Source organism: Phoca vitulina, unplaced genomic scaffold, assembly GCF_004348235.1.
Source record: "Phoca vitulina isolate PV1807 unplaced genomic scaffold, GSC_HSeal_1.0 scaffold22, whole genome shotgun sequence".
In the NCBI taxonomy this organism is placed as follows: domain Eukaryota; kingdom Metazoa; phylum Chordata; class Mammalia; order Carnivora; family Phocidae; genus Phoca; species Phoca vitulina.
This window is the reverse complement of record NW_022589725.1, coordinates 22,296,966-22,313,848: the sequence shown is the minus strand read 5'-3', so window position 1 is coordinate 22,313,848 and position 16,883 is coordinate 22,296,966. Positions and strand designations below refer to the sequence as shown.

Sequence of the window (16,883 nt, the reverse complement as noted above, 5' to 3'; positions counted from 1 at the left end):
GCTTACAACTATAGCAAATTTATCTGGGGAGTTCTGAAGACTGCCACAGCTATTATAATTCCTTCAAAACACAACTACATCACTAGATTCAGTTATTTGTGTCTAAATTTTTGACAATTAGTATCTTAAAAATTGTGGGGAAGTGTAAGGGTTGATGTTCAATTGTTTTTTAAAAAAACTTTTTTCTCTTGATTTTTTAATTGGTTGGTATATATTTATTGACAAAGCTCAATACAAATAAATAATATAGAAACAAAAGTCTTTATATGACAGCCATGAGGATGTGCCCCTCAGATCTCCCTTCAAGAGGGAATTTGTAGTTAGCTCACATGTCCAGTTGCTACACCTATGGGATCTGCCAAAGCATTTCCATGGAGACCATGCTGTCGCTGGGATGCTTCTAGCTCATGGCTATGGCTGAGCACAATGGAATCACTAGAGCTGAGGCATCCTTGCCTATGGTGGGGCTGCTCCATTGGGTTTTCTTAGCTCCTGGGCTCCCCATCAGCCTGGCTGACACTTTCTCGGAGCAGCACTGGAGTGTGAGACTCTTCCTCCTTGCTCCTCTCCTCTTAACAAGTGTCAGACCTGCCTCAGTCGACAGTTTTCTCTGCCTACACCTGCTCCTCTTCCCTTGACCCATCACAGGTGTCCATAATAGATCTTGTACACTTCTGACTCTTAGCATTTGCTTCCCAGAGGAGCCCAAATGATATCCTTTTCTAGTCCCTCCTTGCCCCTGCCCTAACTCATCAGAAGTTGGTAAAGATTTGTCTCATTTAGTGTAATGGTTGAAGAATATTTCTTTTATGGCCAGTCCATAATTCATTTGGTCGGTCTCCCCACTGACATTTAGGCTGTTTCCAGTTTTACACTCTTAAAGGTAAGACATAGAGAAATGTACATCTGCAGCATATAATTCTAGGAGTAGAATGTCTTGGTCAAGGATGAGTATACTTCATACTTTGAAAATATTATCTTGAAAATATTATCAAATTACTCTTCAAACTTATATCAGTCTATAGTGCCTATCTGTACACTGAAGATCTCCATTTTCCCAAAATACTCACAGCATTAGTGATTATCAATTTTAAAAATTTGTACCAGTCTGCTAAAGAGTGGCATCTCATTATTGTTGTTGGTTGAAGCATGGTTTCATATGTCTATTTATAGATTTATATCTTACACCAATTTGCTTGTAGGTTTTTGCCCTTTTCTTTGATCATATGCAAGGTCTCTCTGTATTTTAGGAAAATGCCTTATGCCTGTTATCTGTAGGGCAATTCCCAACCCCCCAACCCCATCTGAGGTTTATTTTTTTTTGAAGTTTGTTTGTGAATACATTTTACATTTTTATCTTTGACATTAAAAAATTTCTCATGATTCCTAAGAATTTTCTAATGTTTTCAAAAATATACATAGATACATAATAAATATAAATAAAATAAATATATATAAATAAATATATATATAAATAAAGAGAAAAAATTCTCAACAATTTGCTTGTTATGATAAGAATTCAGAGTAGAATCAGGTAGCTAACTTGTGGCTAGAATTATTATTATTATTTTATTATTATTATTTTTCTCTTTATTTTTTAAAAAATTCAATTAATTAACATATAATGCATTATTGGTTTCAGAGGTACAGGTCTGTGATTCATTAGCCTTATATAATACCCAGTGTTCATTACATCACATGCCCTCCTTAATGTCTGTCACCCAGTTACCCCGTGGCTAGAATTAAATAAGCATTGCCATATGACTAGATGTATTGAGACAAAAAAAATTACCCTTCTAGATTCCACTTTAGAGTACAGAGATGATTTTCACTGATTCTGATTTTCACTGCTTCAGCATTTCCATAACAATTAAAAAACAATTTAAATATTTTAAATGGTTCATTTATAATCTCCCTCGGCTTATATCCTGTTAAAGATATAACTAAGAGGACCTAGTTACTAAAGGAATCCTCATGATAACTTGGAAATCAAAACTGCCAGATACTGAATTAGGATGGTCACAAGAAATGGACGTGATGTACTATTCTCTCATTCTATCTAGGGATTATTACAAGAAAACTAAGTTTATGGGAAAAATTGGGGATAAGGAGGTTCAGAGAATTCTCAAACTGTTCAAAATACTACCATTAAAAGAAAATCCAAAAAATAATGACTTTTGCCTTCAAAATTCTGTTATTCCAACATATATAACAGGGAGATTAGTGACATTCAATCAGTCATGAAGGCCTCAACATTCCCATACATTTACCAATCTTTTCAACAGAGAAAGGGGAAAAGGCAAGATAATGAAAACTCTAGAACCCTCATATATGCATATAAATATGTTGAAAGGACCACCTGTGTATACACAAATAATTTTTTTTTAAAAAATGCACTTTATTCAGATGAGGAATTGTGCTTACTGAAGAAATCTCAACTTACCTCCTTGTTCATCCAACATAACCAAAGTCCTGATACCAGCATCTTTACTCTACATTCCAATAATGGTAGCAAAGTTGAAAAAGAGTTAGAGAGAGAAAAGAGAGAAAGAGAAATCAGTAAGGGGACAATTAGCCCTAGAAATGGAAAATGAAGAAGGACCAAAGGAAAAAGAGGGAGGAAATAGGGCAAGAGCACTAAGGGCTGGGGAGGGACTCAGAAGAAGGGGTCACCTGTGGACTTGCTCTATCAGTGAATCTTAGGGTAGATGAGGTAGATGTAGCTCAGTCTTCATGGGGGTAGGGCTGGGGATGGGGCTTGGCATGAAATTGGAATACACAACTTAATACTATACTGTGGTTTTATATTTGCAAAACAAAAATGCCTTATAGGCTCTGTAACACCAACCATAGAAAGCAAATCTTTCAAAATCTTCTAGACTAAATCTTCTCTGGCATGATACATCAGGAAGTTTCCCTCAGTGAATTGGGAAGGGATGCCCCACTGGAAAGTAAGAAACTTTGGGGGTGAGATTTTTAGGTTTATCAAAATAGATGACTGCTTCACAAAGGTTGAGAAATACAGCCCCAAACAGAACTCACCCTCCCATTTTCTCTCTACGGGGAAAAGTTCTGTGAGATTTAGAAAACCAATGGACAGATGAGAAATAAAGGCTCTTTATTCTGAAATCTAAAATTCTGCACAATAATAGAATGTGAGAAAATAATTCATCCACAAGCTTTACTGCATTTCTTTTGTGCAGAAATCTGGAAAAGGCACTCCTCATCTCACTCCACATGATCTAAACAAACCAAACACCACCTGAACTATTTGGTGCAGGGGAGTGGGACTTGGTGGGTAGGGGAAAAGGAACACAGATATTCGTACACCTCAACCTTAAAAATCATCATTGCTGGGAATTCAAACTGTTAAGGAAAGACTTTTCATTTTATAGGGTGATTGTTAATAAGTATAAAATGGCATTTGTAACCTTTTGGATTAATTGGTTTTTCAGGGGATGCTCATGGTGGCCCCTAGAATAAACTCGAAAGGAAGACATCTCTCATGGCCCCATTTATTTTCCACTGACTTATTTTATTTTATTTATTTTTTAAGATTTTATTTATTTATTTGACAGAGAGAGACACAGCGAGAGAGGGGACACAGGCAGGGGGTTGGGAGAGGGAGAAGCAGGCTTCCCTTGGAGCAAGGAGCCCGATGTGGGGCTCGATCCCAGGACCCTAGGATCATGACCTGAGTTGAAGGCACATGCTTCATGACTGAGCCACCCAGGTGCCCCTCCACTGACTTATTTTAAACTAAGAAAGAAAGAGAGGGATATTAGTGGAGGTCAACAGAAGGTTTTGTTTTCTTTTGTTTTGTTTTTAAACAGTATTTTAACAACTCAATAGGGCTTCTAAAAAATAGAACACTGAAAATGTTTTCTGTGAGTTTTATAAACTCACCATTTCAGAGAATGTTCCAGACAGGAAAAACCAAGCTGCTTCTGAACACATTTTGATAGGATTTAGTTGTGAGGTTAGGAAGTAGTTTGGAGAGCTTGGGTTGACTTCCGGAGTCATCAACAGCACAAATTCTGGAGCCAGACTCTGCCCTGGGATCCTGGTGATTTCATTTCCTAGCTGTGGAGCCTCAGGTAAATGTCTTAATTACTCTGTGCCTCAGTTCCCTCATTTGTAAGACAGCGATGATAATAGTTAATACCTCATTGAGTTGTCATGGGAATTAAATGAATTAGTATGTGGCACATGGTAGAATGGTGCCTGGCCTAGAGTTAGCATGACATAAGTGTTTATAAAATAAATACCTTCAGAAAATGCATCTATAGCAGGATATTTGGCAAATGAAAACTATCATCATTACCAACTACCATCAGAAGCTTCCAGACCACTACCTCCCAAACTTTAATGTGCATATGAAGGCCCTGCATATGAAACATCTTGTTAAAACATGGATCCTGATTCAGTAGGATTGAGATAGAGCCTGAGATTTTGCATTCTGAATAAGCTCTACCATCTAATGATACTGCTGGTGCAAGGATACCGATGGAGCAGCAAGATTCCAGATCCCAGGACACATTTCAAAATCTTTTACTTCAGTGTGTTGTACATGGACATTTGTCTACACTGGCCTGTGTTTTAACCATTTCTGTGCCCAGACAGGAACAGAAACAGCTCCTTCACTTTCCAGAGTATGTATAAGGATAAAATGAGCTACGGAATGTAAAGACTTCTAACAGTTCAACTCTATGGGAGGCTATGGTTCCAAAAAGCAATTAAGATAAAGGATTTACTTTGTATAGAATATCAATCAGTTTAGAATGGGCTACTGTGTTTGTTTTCTCAGATCCTTTTCTCAAAGGAAAAAGGAAATATGGTAGGAGTTGCTGATGGAAGGGAAGTGCTGTGCGTAGGAATTCACACTCTGGGATCAGGTAGACCTGGGTTTTAATTTAGTTTCATCTCTGCCATTTGTAGCTGGGTATTTCAAGCAAGTTACTTAATCACTGCATACTTCGATTTCCTCCTTGGTAAGACGGAGATCAGAATAATAGTAAAAGGTGGCTACCTACAAGGGTTAAGTTAGATTACATACGTTTGATGATGATAGCTCTGGGTATAGTACCCAGCACATAGTAGATTCTCAATAAATGTTAGAACTTACATTTGACTCCACAGTTTTGCTGACAGTTTTTATCAAAATAACTGGATTGTTCTTTGGGGAAACTAGAAATGCAAGGGAGGAGAAGGGCAGGGATGAAGACAATATTTCAGGGAAAGCAGAATATTACTTTCTTTTCTTCTTAACAAGTATTATGTTTTACTAGCTAGGAGTGAGAGGAGGTGGTTCCATTTTTGTCTTAGCTCAATTGTTGGTTTCTGTTTGAGATTGCTGGGAAAATGGTCTACCTAAAAACCAGAGAGTTGGATATATGAGGGATTTTTTTTTCATGTCTTTCTTTTTTCTTATTTCTCTTTTTATTTTTCCTTTCTTGCAGATGAACCAAGATCATTTCTAGAACATTTTTAAGTCTTTCTTTTGTCATTCTGAGATGTTTCCCCAAAGTCCAACACATCTGAGCTAAAACCAGGACTCTCCAGGCACTTTCTTAACTGCGAGAATTCCAAAAGACCCCACATCTACCTATATGAAAAGAACTACCCTGCTTCAGTTATCCAGTAGAAAGTCTGGCATAACAAAGACATGGCTTTAGAATGCTTATTTTCTTCTCATTGCCAGGGTGTCTTGAAAGATAAGTTGGGATGAAAAGAAAAGATGCTTAAAACATCCATGCAGTGTTAAAGAGCCTCAGTAACTACCACTCCATGAAAGCTCTAGGTGGTGCTTCTGAACTGGCCTGCCCTTAAGCAGTGGGCCTTTCCTGGGGTGACCTTTCATAGCCCAAGGCATTCATGTGTAGACTTCATTTCTGGCATGCAGTGTCAACAGAATCAACTTTTTTGCCTGGAACCAAATATTCCCTTCTTGAAGAGACAGTCATGATTCTGTTACCAGAATTAATTACATGCTCCAAAGGCAGGTAAGGCCTTGACTTTGGAGAGCTATTTTCATACCTGTTTTGCTGCATGATACCAATTTATATCTTCCCTCCCACTCCCAAAGGTAGGCCTTCCATACATGTTTCTTGACATGCAGCCATCAAAAGAGCCAGTTTGCAACTCTAGCCTGGGAACCAAGTGCTATATGATTTCTCATCTTTTTGCCTGTGTATGGTATCCAGCTTTTCTGAACTTTCCCAACTGACTTCTGTATAACTTTACATTGTCCTTGAGATGCCAATAATGGTTTCTATTAAAAAGCAAGTTTCTATACCTGCCACTCTGTTACACCCTAATGTCTGTGAGGGCTGGCACAAAGTCCTATGTTGAACTGAGAGTGGGGTTGTCTGCCTCAGGGAGATTTCACAAGTTTAGTAACCTTTCCCGTCTTTGAGACTGAATTTCAATAAGAATTCAGCTCAATTCAAATTATATAGCACTGATGCACTTCGGGATCCTGGGTAAGATCCTGGTATTTCAGTGCTCATATTTGCCAAGTGATTTCTGCCCTTGATGAATATTTAATGCTGATTCTCTTTAAAGAGAATTTCTTTTTTGATTGAAAAGCAGACTACCCTCTGAATAGCCAATGCCCTAGACATAAGGGGTATTTGACCATCAATATAAAATAACCCGGGAGGAAGTAAGAGCAATCAATCTACGCTAATCATACCTTGCTCATAAGTTCCTAAGGATAGAAAGTCTAATAGCCTCCTCTCATTTATGAGAGGTAGGAACTAGCTTCCATCTGTTTCATCCCTTGTTCTAAGATGCAACCTCATGCTTGATCAAGAAATCCTTTAGGAGAAACAAAAATGTATGATTCAAGTATCCTACTTTAATCAATAGAGCTTTTGAGACTTTCTCCCCGCCGGAGAATAAATTAGAGCAGACACTCCTTACTCAAGACTGGTCGACACTGCCTGCAATTTAAGAAGAGGCAAAAACGAAGTATTCATTGGCCCAAAGACTCCGATGGATGAGGGGCCAGTTCAAAGTGATGCATCCTGATGCATTTGCTCTACCACTTCCACCTCCTAAGCAGGGTTTCAACATTGCACAGGTGGAGCGATTGGTGACAGTTCTGGTATTTTAGAAATTTACTTCACATGTGCACAAACATAAATGAAAATGAAAAATGAGCCTGGAGGCTATGGCTGAAGGTCATAAAGATGTATAACATAATTATGTCAGCTGACATGTGGGTTCCCTTCAGGTCAACGTGAGAACTCATGTGGGAATGTTAAAAAGATTTGTTCCTTTTGCTTGTTCTCATGATGGGTTGAGGGAAAATAAGTCAACTCTGAAAGCCTTGCCAGCACACTTAGATTTAGAATACCTGCCTCCTTCTTGGTCCTCAAGTATTTCTGCATGAGTGGTGTTCCCAGGATAGAGCAAAGACAACATTTCTCTTCATTTAGAGAGGGAAAACTGCTTTCTGTGCTTCCAAGGTCTCCTTTGTTGGCCTGCCTTCCTGTGGGGGCCAATTTGTGCTACATTGCAGGCTCAAATGCTCATTTTTCGTGATAACAGATTTCATTAAATGTACCTCCCACCCTTTCCCGGTGGCCTGGGAGCTCACGGTGTCCCCTTCTCCCCACTCCTCTTGTGGCAATTCACATTTAGCCAGTATTTCATTTCTGGGTAAGAAGGGGAAGCTGCAGAAATAAAGGAAGATGTTGGCTTCTCTAGCGTGAGGCAGCCGAACTTCCTTTTAGCCTTATAACATTGATCTTTCTTTCCTTTCATGTCATTGCATAAGCAATTTATAGTAGCGCAAGGCAAGTAGGCTCATTTAATCATTCTGCTCAAGAACACGCAAGATCCTTAAAAATGATAACCACACATGAATTGATAAGCAGTTTCAAAGCATAGCTAAAACAGCATTTCACTGAATAAAAACTATTAGGCTTGTTTTATTCAGTAAAGATAAATACAGCCCATCCCATTCTTTTTCCACTTCATCTCTCCCAGTGGGCAAGTTCAATTAATCCACTTATTCTTCCTGGTTGACTGCTGCTCTCCCCAATTGGAATGAGCAAGGTTTATTGTAAATGCCCTTTTGATTCCATTATTGCTATCTGCCCTATTTTGCCCATATAAAAATAGTTTGGGATTCATTAACCATGCCTCGCAAATGGATGTTCAATCCAGAGTCAGGAATATAAAAGAGCTTCTGTATTTGCGTTACGGCCTTGAAATGCCTTTTATCAAAGAATTTTCCTATTACTTCATGAATTTTAGTGCCTGACTCTCAATATTACAATTTCTGAAAATGTTGTATCTATGGGGTATGTATTTTTAAAAGTCGTATGTGTGGCTAAGTCAAAACAGAATGTCAAGATTAGACGTGACTTAGAGGCATCAAAATCATTACAAGTGAAGTTTTTATGTAGGTAATGCCTTTAGATTTGCTTAAAGTGATTCAGTCTTCTGTGATTTCTTAGGAACATTTACTTAGAAATACCATCCTTCTCTACTTCCCAGACTATAAAGGTAGCTAGGGCTGGGAGGGAGAGGGGATCCTTTGCTGGCTACCTGACATCTCCCTCAGTAATGTGAATTCCAGATAGGCTACAATGGAATCAATGGAACCAATAGGATTGTGGCATAAGAAAAGGCAGTAGGGTCTAGGAAAAGAATATGCCGGCAAAAGGGATTAGTTTATCTTGAAATATGGCCACTCCTTACCTCTTCAACCAGTTGCAGCATACGACGGGTGCTTTCCAGTGACTGGGATTAAAAAAAAAAAAAATTATGAATGCAGGATCCAGAGGTCTTGGAAAATCCGAACTACTCTCTTCACTTGAGAAACACAAAGGGTTACTATCACACATTCTTTTAAGTTTGTAACTGAACACATTTTCAATCTCTTTCCTATCAGTCTTTCTACATAGTAAGATTCCCTAAAGCAATTACATTAATGTTGATCTTCTAAAATCAAAACCATATGAAGCTGATCTTGATATCAAAGACAAAGTAATCTGGAAAAGATAATTTTGCATGTGCAGGATGCATGAAAAATTATCTCAAATACTCAGAGGATTAATTTGGCCTCCCTGGACCAGGAATATTGAATTTTAAGCACAAACATAATTTCTCATGAATTGAGATGAATCTAACATCAAATTTCTTATAAAGCTCCGAGAAACACAATTGGAAGTTCTTATCAATACAAATTAAGCTGTCGCCTTAGGGTGAAAAAAAATCAAGCATGTTTGAAATAACTAGCCTGTAGGAGACAGCTATAATAATTATCTTCATCCTTAGATAAGACAAAGTGAGATGGAAAGTCTGAAGTCAGCACTGGTCCCTCGGGCACATCATTGTCACTTTTTTCTCAGTTCCTTTGAAACTAACTACTAGACTCCAGCAACCAGTGTGATTTCTCAAGGCTTTGCTTTTAAGTGACAAACTTATTTTGGACAAGATCCTGAAGGAGCGGGAAGAACGTTAACTTTCCTAGGAGAGCTGTCAGGAGGCTGCTTGTTGAAATACAATGGCTGTAAGCAGTGGTATGTTGGTAAATGCTAAAATAGATGAATACGAATATGAAACAGATATGAATATACATATATGTATAGGTGTATTTAAGTTTATTAGTTTCCTGATATAAGGGATGGAGAGCATAGAATTTACAGATAATAAAATACACAATGCCCTTTATTATAAACTCTATGTAGCCAACTGAGTCTCACAGAAAGCTTTTGTTAAGTTTTGCTGAACTCTTGTGTCCACTGCTAAGCATGCAAAGGACAAGTGTAGTTCTGACATGAATGTTGGTTGATATTTTCATTTGCATTAATGAGTAAGAGGAAAGTGAAACAATGGAGAAATGTTGGGACTTCGCTAGTTTGTCAATGATGCAAGTGACTTCTTTGCTGAAAAGAATAAAAATTTTCAACTACAAGAAGATTTTCTCCATTTTTTTTGTGTTAATTAAAGAGTAATGACTAGAGACATGCCCATTTTTAAGTTTAATCTATGTTATTAACATTTTCTCTACTTTCTTAAGTCTAGACAGTCAACAAAACAGTAAGTCAAACCCTGATTTGTAGTGTTTGCAGATTCCTGTGATATAAATACCCTTAACCTGTCTGATTTTTAACTACGGCATAGCATCACTGAAGGTGAGCTTGGGAAAATGTACAGTAACATGCTGTTACATGGTATTCCTACACTATAGATATAACACAAGTCAAGAACTTTGAGAGCATAGGTAATATGAAAATATAGGAAAAAAATTAAGAAGTGATGAATTTTGAGTATTTATTGCCTTTGATTTTTAATATAATCTACTTAATTATCAATTTATATAATTCAATTTTATTTTATCTTATTTTATTTTATTTTATTTATTTATTTATTTATTTTATATAATTCAATTTTAATACCAGCTTGCAAGATTCTGGAAAATGTAACAATCAGCTCTCAGAATTAGGCCAGCTCCAGACACCCAAAGACATTGCTTTTCTTAGAGGATCTTGACTTCCCTAGATTTCTACGAATTGGGAGTTTAGGCTAAGACATTAGTTGTATGTAGGTTTATCAACCCATTCTTGTCTGTAGAGGTGTCAGGTGTATAGAAAATCAAAGTCATACTCCTCCGTTTTTAAAATTGAGATGTTAGAAGACCTTTTCCACCTGAACCTGAATAAGACAAACTACTCAGCTACCCAAATTTTGCTCCTTTTTCATGTCCCATCCCTCACCTCATCAGCCAGCTGGTCAGCCCTTCGCTGCATCTCCTCCAGCTCATTGCGCATGTCCGCGTCTTCAGCCATGGTAGTGGTGGGGGTGGGGTGGCTGGGTGCTTGGGCTGGAGGTCAGTGAAGGCTTTGGACACAGAACCTGGAAAAAGCAGATTTGAACATGTGAGAGTTTATGTAAGTGCATGTAGTATGTGCAAATAGGAGATCTAAATAGCCCACACTCTGTCTCCATGACTCAGTCATCTTCTGAAGACAGAAGCCATACTCAGACAGGGTTCAATAGAATTTTGCTGTTTCTCCAAAAGGTGCATTATGAATGCATACTTGCCAGCTTTATAATGGAGACACATACCTGTCTATCTATGAAGCATTTTTAAGACACAAACCACCAAGAGTTTGGAATGATGGTGTGGAGGGATGTGGTTCTGGGTTAGTATACTTTTAACCTCACATTTATTTTCCATTTTTATTTTATTTTTAAGAGCTTTATTGAGGTATGATTGACATATAATAAATATTTGAAGTGTATAGTTTGAAAAGTTTTGACATAGGTACACACACAGGAAACCATGACCACAATTAGGAAAACATATCCATCACCCCCAAAGTTTTTTCCATGCTCTTTGTAATCCTACACACCCACTCATCCCATCTCATCTTACCCCTGTGCTGAGACAACTGCTTATCTGCTTTCTGTTACTATAAATTAGTTTGCATTTCCTAGAATTTTATATACATGGATGATACAGTATGTACTATCTTTTGTCTCTTTTTTACTTGGTATAATGATTTTGAGATTTATTATGTTGTAGCATGTATTAATAGTTTGTTCATTTTTGATGTTGAGTAGTATTCCACTGCATTTAGAAGCATTTGGAATGTAGGAGCTAAGGGCAGGCCACCTCAAGATGTGCCACTTTGGCATGCAGATTATTTCGAGCTGAAAAGAATCAAGGCCCAAGAGACTCAGGAAGAAAATTTGACCTTCCCTCTAACTGCCTACAAGAGTTTAGATAGAGGACCTCCTGCAGGAAAGGAGAAATCACCATAGATAACTACAGTATAACAAGAAGTAGGGGTGGTAAACACAGAAGGATTTAGCAAGGTTTGATTATTACAATTACTTCCTATGTCCCACTGTTTCTGTACGGCCCAGCAAACATTTGTTTACCAAACATTTACTCTTTTTTTATCTTCCTGTGAATTTTTTCCTTTCCTTTGAAGTTCCAGACTCCTACCTTCTTCTCCTTAGTTCAGGATGACATATATACCTCATTTTGCCTGACTGCCTTTGGAGCTCATATCTATGTGGATTCCCCATACATATATAATTAAATTTGATTTTCTCCTGTTAATCTGTCTTATGTCAGTTTAATTCTTAGACCAACTAAAAGAATCTTGAAGGATAGAGGTAAATTTTTCCTCCCCAGCAAGGAGCTAAAGGCAGAAAATCTTTAGTCTCCTTCAGTTGTTATCAGAGGTTGCCAAGAAGGCTTATGTGAGTATGCACAGTTATTTTTCCAAAAAGGGATGGATCCTTGTCCCTGAAATGTTATTGGCCCTTTCTTGGTAACACTCTTGAAATCCCATATGATGCAAATTACAAGTAGCCAGACTGAGCTCCCTCCAGAGCCAACCAGCCCTGCCCCCCTCTTCCTTTTTCCTTTCTTTCTTTCTCCTGTCTTCTCTTCTCTCCTCAAATATTTATTGAGTATTTGTAAGATGCCAGGACAGTGTTAGTCACTAAGGCTATAGTGATGAATGAGACAGGTAAATTCATTGCTGTCGCAGCGCAACAGCCTAATTAGGAAGATGGAAGTAAAATAAGGAAATTAAATTATTCAGTGTGAAATGAATTATTTGGGGTCATACCATAGCTGCCCATGGGGCACAGCAGGCCTCCCTGAGGAAGTCACGTCCCCAGGAAAGGCTATCAGAGGTAATGGGATAAAGAGCCCAAGGAAGGGTTTGAGATGATAAATATTTGATATGCTAAAACCTTCTCTGTGAGTAGCACAACTGTAGAAGGCATGGGCTCTTGCTTTGTGGCTGAGATGGTCAAGTGTGCACTGGAATTTTTCCTCCCTCTTCCATGGTATAGCAGGGTCTTAGGGAAATGGCTGCCCGGCTGGGAATTAATTTCCAGTTCCCACTGCAAGGAGGTGGTGCATGTGGCTAGAGATGGCTCATGGGTTACAGTGGAAATGATGTGCATCCCTGCCAGGCTAAGGCATTCCTTCTATGTCCTCTCTTTCCCTCTCTGCCAAAAAAAACAGGGCCCTAGAGGATGGCCAGGCTATGAGACAGCAAGAACTTGGGCCCCAGGCATCCCTACATGGAGGCAAGTTGACAGTTAACCACAAAGACCTGAACCTTCATATGAAATGACAGCACAGTTCAACTATACTACACTACTGAAAATGTGAACATTTTGTTTTGTTATAGCAGTGGGTGTTACAATAACAGAAGCAGGCCTAAAGAAACTTAAAATGGAATAAAAATATTGCATAGGAACATGATTTCCCAACCAAAAAACATATCAGTGTTTGTTCTATTGAAAATTGAAGATGGGAAAGGAACTTAGATTTAGGGCTTTGGAGTAATACCATGTTTAATTATTATTCTTTTTTTTTCTTAAGACTTTCTTTATTTGAGAGAGAGAGCACGAAAGACAGCATGAGCAGGGGAGAGGAGCAGAGGGAGAGGGAGAAGCAGACTCCCCACTAAGCAGGGACCCCTACATGGGGCTCGATCCCAGGACCCTGGGATCATGACCTGAACTGAGGGTAGACGCTTAACTGACTGAGCCACCCAGGTGTCCCCATGTTTAATTATTATTCTAATAATTATTGTTATTATTACTTGTATGAGAAACATTTTTTTTTTTTGCAAAAATAAAATGAAAACTCTCCCTCAAAAAAAATCAGGTTCGCAGAGGCAGGCCCTCAATGACCTCATCTCCCAGGCCCGCTGCTATACTGCTTTCCCAACAGCTAAGGTTGAACTCCTCTGGGATTTTAATTTAGCACGTATTATTAGACTCTTCTACATGTATTACTCTTGTGAAGTAACTCAGAACTATTCAGGGTTCCTCAATAGGAGGAGTCCTAAAGTGAATCTTCTTTGGAGATAATAGATTTCACAGTTCTTTTATACCCAGTGGTTCTTGGGCAAAGTGACAAATGGGGAATCACAGTAAAAAAGAAGGAAAAAAGCTTCAGAACTACATTCTACGTACCAGTATTTTTAAAAAAGGTAGTAAGCTTATGTTAGGCTAGTTCTATGTGCAGCCATTTAAAATGTTGACAGAGCATCATACCATGAGCCTGCTGATTTTTTAAAAAGATTTATTTATTTGAGAAAGAGAGAGAGAGAGAGAGGGAGAGAGCATGAATCGGGGGAGAGGGAGAGAGAGAATCTCAAGCAGACTTCCTACTGAGTGCGGAGCCCGACACAGGGCTCAATCCCACAACCCTGAGATCGTGATGTAAGCCAAAATCAAGAGTTGGATGCTTAACCAACTGAGCCACCCAGGCACCCTGAGCCTACTAATTTTTGAACACCAATTCTGGCCACCATAATATGTACTCATGATATAGAGCTTTATATGCTTTGTGTTTCACTTAAATACATGTTTCCACTTTGGAAATTAGGGATCTAGCAAACAGAAACTGGAAGGAATTTATACTAAGCCACTTCTGAATCTTGAAATAGGCAGAAACAAAATTCCTGTGTTCTTCTGGGTTGCTGGGATCTACCCTCCAGAATAAAATGGTGCATCCATGGAAATGTGGAGTAGATCATGAGCCCTAGCTTAGTGGAGTGGACAAGAGCTTGCATAGATGGTTGACTCGGGCACTCAGTTGCTGGCTGACTCTGGGCAAGTTTATCACTGTCTCTGAGCTTCAGTTTTTTTCAACAAGGCACATAATACCAGTCTCATAGGCTTTCTGAGGGGAATATATTATAGAAAGTTCTGATCAACCTTGTTTGTAACGATGTGGGGGCTTCATATTCGGAAAGACTTGCTCATTCAGGATAAGCCTGTACCTTTTGCTAAGAGTGGAACAAATCCAGTATTTGTTAATTAGCTTTCCTTTCTAACAGCTGGGCAGGAGGCACGTTGCTGTGGTGCTGAGCACCCGCAGAAGCCTGAAACCAGGGAAACCAGCAGAGTGCCCCAGCCTGCAATCTCGAAGTAGCACCTCTCACAGGATTGCCACGTGGAGACAAATAAGAGCATCTTCTCTCCCTGTTATTTATCTTTGTATTTTGCTGCTGGGTTCCTTGGGGGAACATCTTCCTTCACTCTAAGTAAGCAACTGACCTTTCCTCCTAATAGGTTAGTTTATTAGAAGGCAGGTCCTCTGTTTTCCAACCTAGAGTATTATTGCTAGTTCTCTCTTCCAGGTCTATTTGCTGATGGTGCTCTCTCTCTTGCTCTCTCTTTGTCTCTCTGTCTCTCTGTCTCTGTCTCTGTTTCTCTCTCTCTCTCTCACACACACACACACACACACACACACACACACACGTCTCATCAGTTTCCTTGGCAATCTCCTCCCAAAGTTGCTATTTTCAGCTATGAAAAACAGCTGTAGGGCCCCCTGGCTTCAAGCTGACGGCAGCTGACGAGGATCTGGCTGATGGGCAGTTGGTGTGAGGGCAGAGAAGCCATGTGGTGGATATCTTTGTTTTCATCACTTCCATGGTCTCCCCAGGAGCTCCCACACCTTAGTGTGCTCTAAAATGTGGGGGATGTCTGATTTGGGAGGAGGGCCGATGCATCTAACAGATCTCAAATGCACAGCATTTCCAAGCTGAAAGAGCAGTGTCCACTCTCCTAAAAAGATTAGAGGGAAAGTAGGCATGGGGCATGCCTCTGGATCCTCTGTTGGGATAGGTAATGCTAGTGTTTGATAAATTCTCCCCACAAACCCCAAACCCAAGCATACTAACCTTCTAAGAGATAGCACCTGAAGAGGCATACTGATGTTGATGAACAGCAATTTGACCAGCTAAAAGGATGGTCATAGTGAAATGGCATTTATAAATTATCCAGGGGGCATAGCACATTCACTCATATTAGCACATTGAACCTCCATCCTATGTGTCGCTCGAGCTAGTGGTATGGTCCCAGCCAGCAAAGCCTGCTCAGTTAAGTGAAGAAATTAGGAGCAGAGCCACTCCAAACTATTCCCTGGGGCTCTGCTGTAAAATAATCTCCCATTCTATTAAGGGTCCAATAGTATCCTATTACTTATCTCAAACCACCAGTGTTTAGTAAAGGATCTGGCCCCTAGTAGGTGTTCAATTGATGTTAATTGATTTGTTGAGTGAATGAATGCACTGATCTTCCCCCCACTCCACCCCACCCAACAGGTGGCATTTAATGTTCCCAAGCCAGCAGTTTTCCAGGTGTGGTCTAGGGCAGTGCTTCTAAAACTTCAGCGGGCATCAGAATCACTAGAAACCTGGTTAAAACAGACTGCTAGGTCCCACGCTCAGAGATTCTGAGTCAGCTGGTCCGAGATGGGGTCCCAGACTCTGCATTTCCAACAAGCCCCAGGCGATGCTGCTGCCATTGGCCCACAGACAGCACTTCTGCATAGCTCTGATATCTGGAACCGTGTCTCCTGGAGTGTTAGTAAGTGCCACCAGGTGGGCAGGGAGTGGGGAGGTTCTGCAGTTACCCAGACTGCGGGGAGACTGTAGGCTCAACCAGGGGCTTCAGGGAATTATGGCCAAATCCAGTTCACTGCCTATTTTTGCACTGGCGGTATGCAAAGGATGATTTTATATTTTAAATGGTTAAAAAAGACTCAAAGAAGAAGCATAACTTATACATGTAAAAAGAGTATGAAATTCAAGTTCCAGGGTCTATAAACACAGTTTTATAGACATACCCCATGACCATTGGCTTCCCTGTTGTCAATGATCCTTTCAGGCTACAAAGGCAGAGGTGGGTGGTTGCAAGAGACCACTTGACTCTCAATGCTGAAAATATTTACTCTCTGGTCCTATACAAAAAACATGTGCTGATCCCTGGGTTAAATCAAGTTAAACAAAAACCTTTAAAGCATTCCTTTTCAGTTTTTCATACCCACAAAGCATTGTACATTTCCCGTAGAAAGACACATTGTCTATATCTGT

General features: G+C 39.4%; 1 protein-coding gene across 2 annotated transcripts in view; it reads right to left on the bottom strand.

The window, feature by feature from the left end:
- Positions 1-16,883, bottom strand: part of SNAP25 (synaptosome associated protein 25) — an 82,617-nt gene that overhangs the window by 18,169 nt on the left and 47,565 nt on the right. For both annotated transcript variants that reach the window (XM_032419818.1, XM_032419817.1), the window contains exons 2-4: positions 10,734-10,872; positions 8,713-8,754; positions 2,444-2,492 (exon numbers count right to left, since the gene is read on the bottom strand). In XM_032419818.1, the coding sequence (XP_032275709.1) occupies positions 2,444-2,492; positions 8,713-8,754; positions 10,734-10,805 (163 nt within the window). In that variant the 5' untranslated portion in view covers positions 10,806-10,872. The remainder of the gene's footprint in view (positions 1-2,443; positions 2,493-8,712; positions 8,755-10,733; positions 10,873-16,883) is intronic.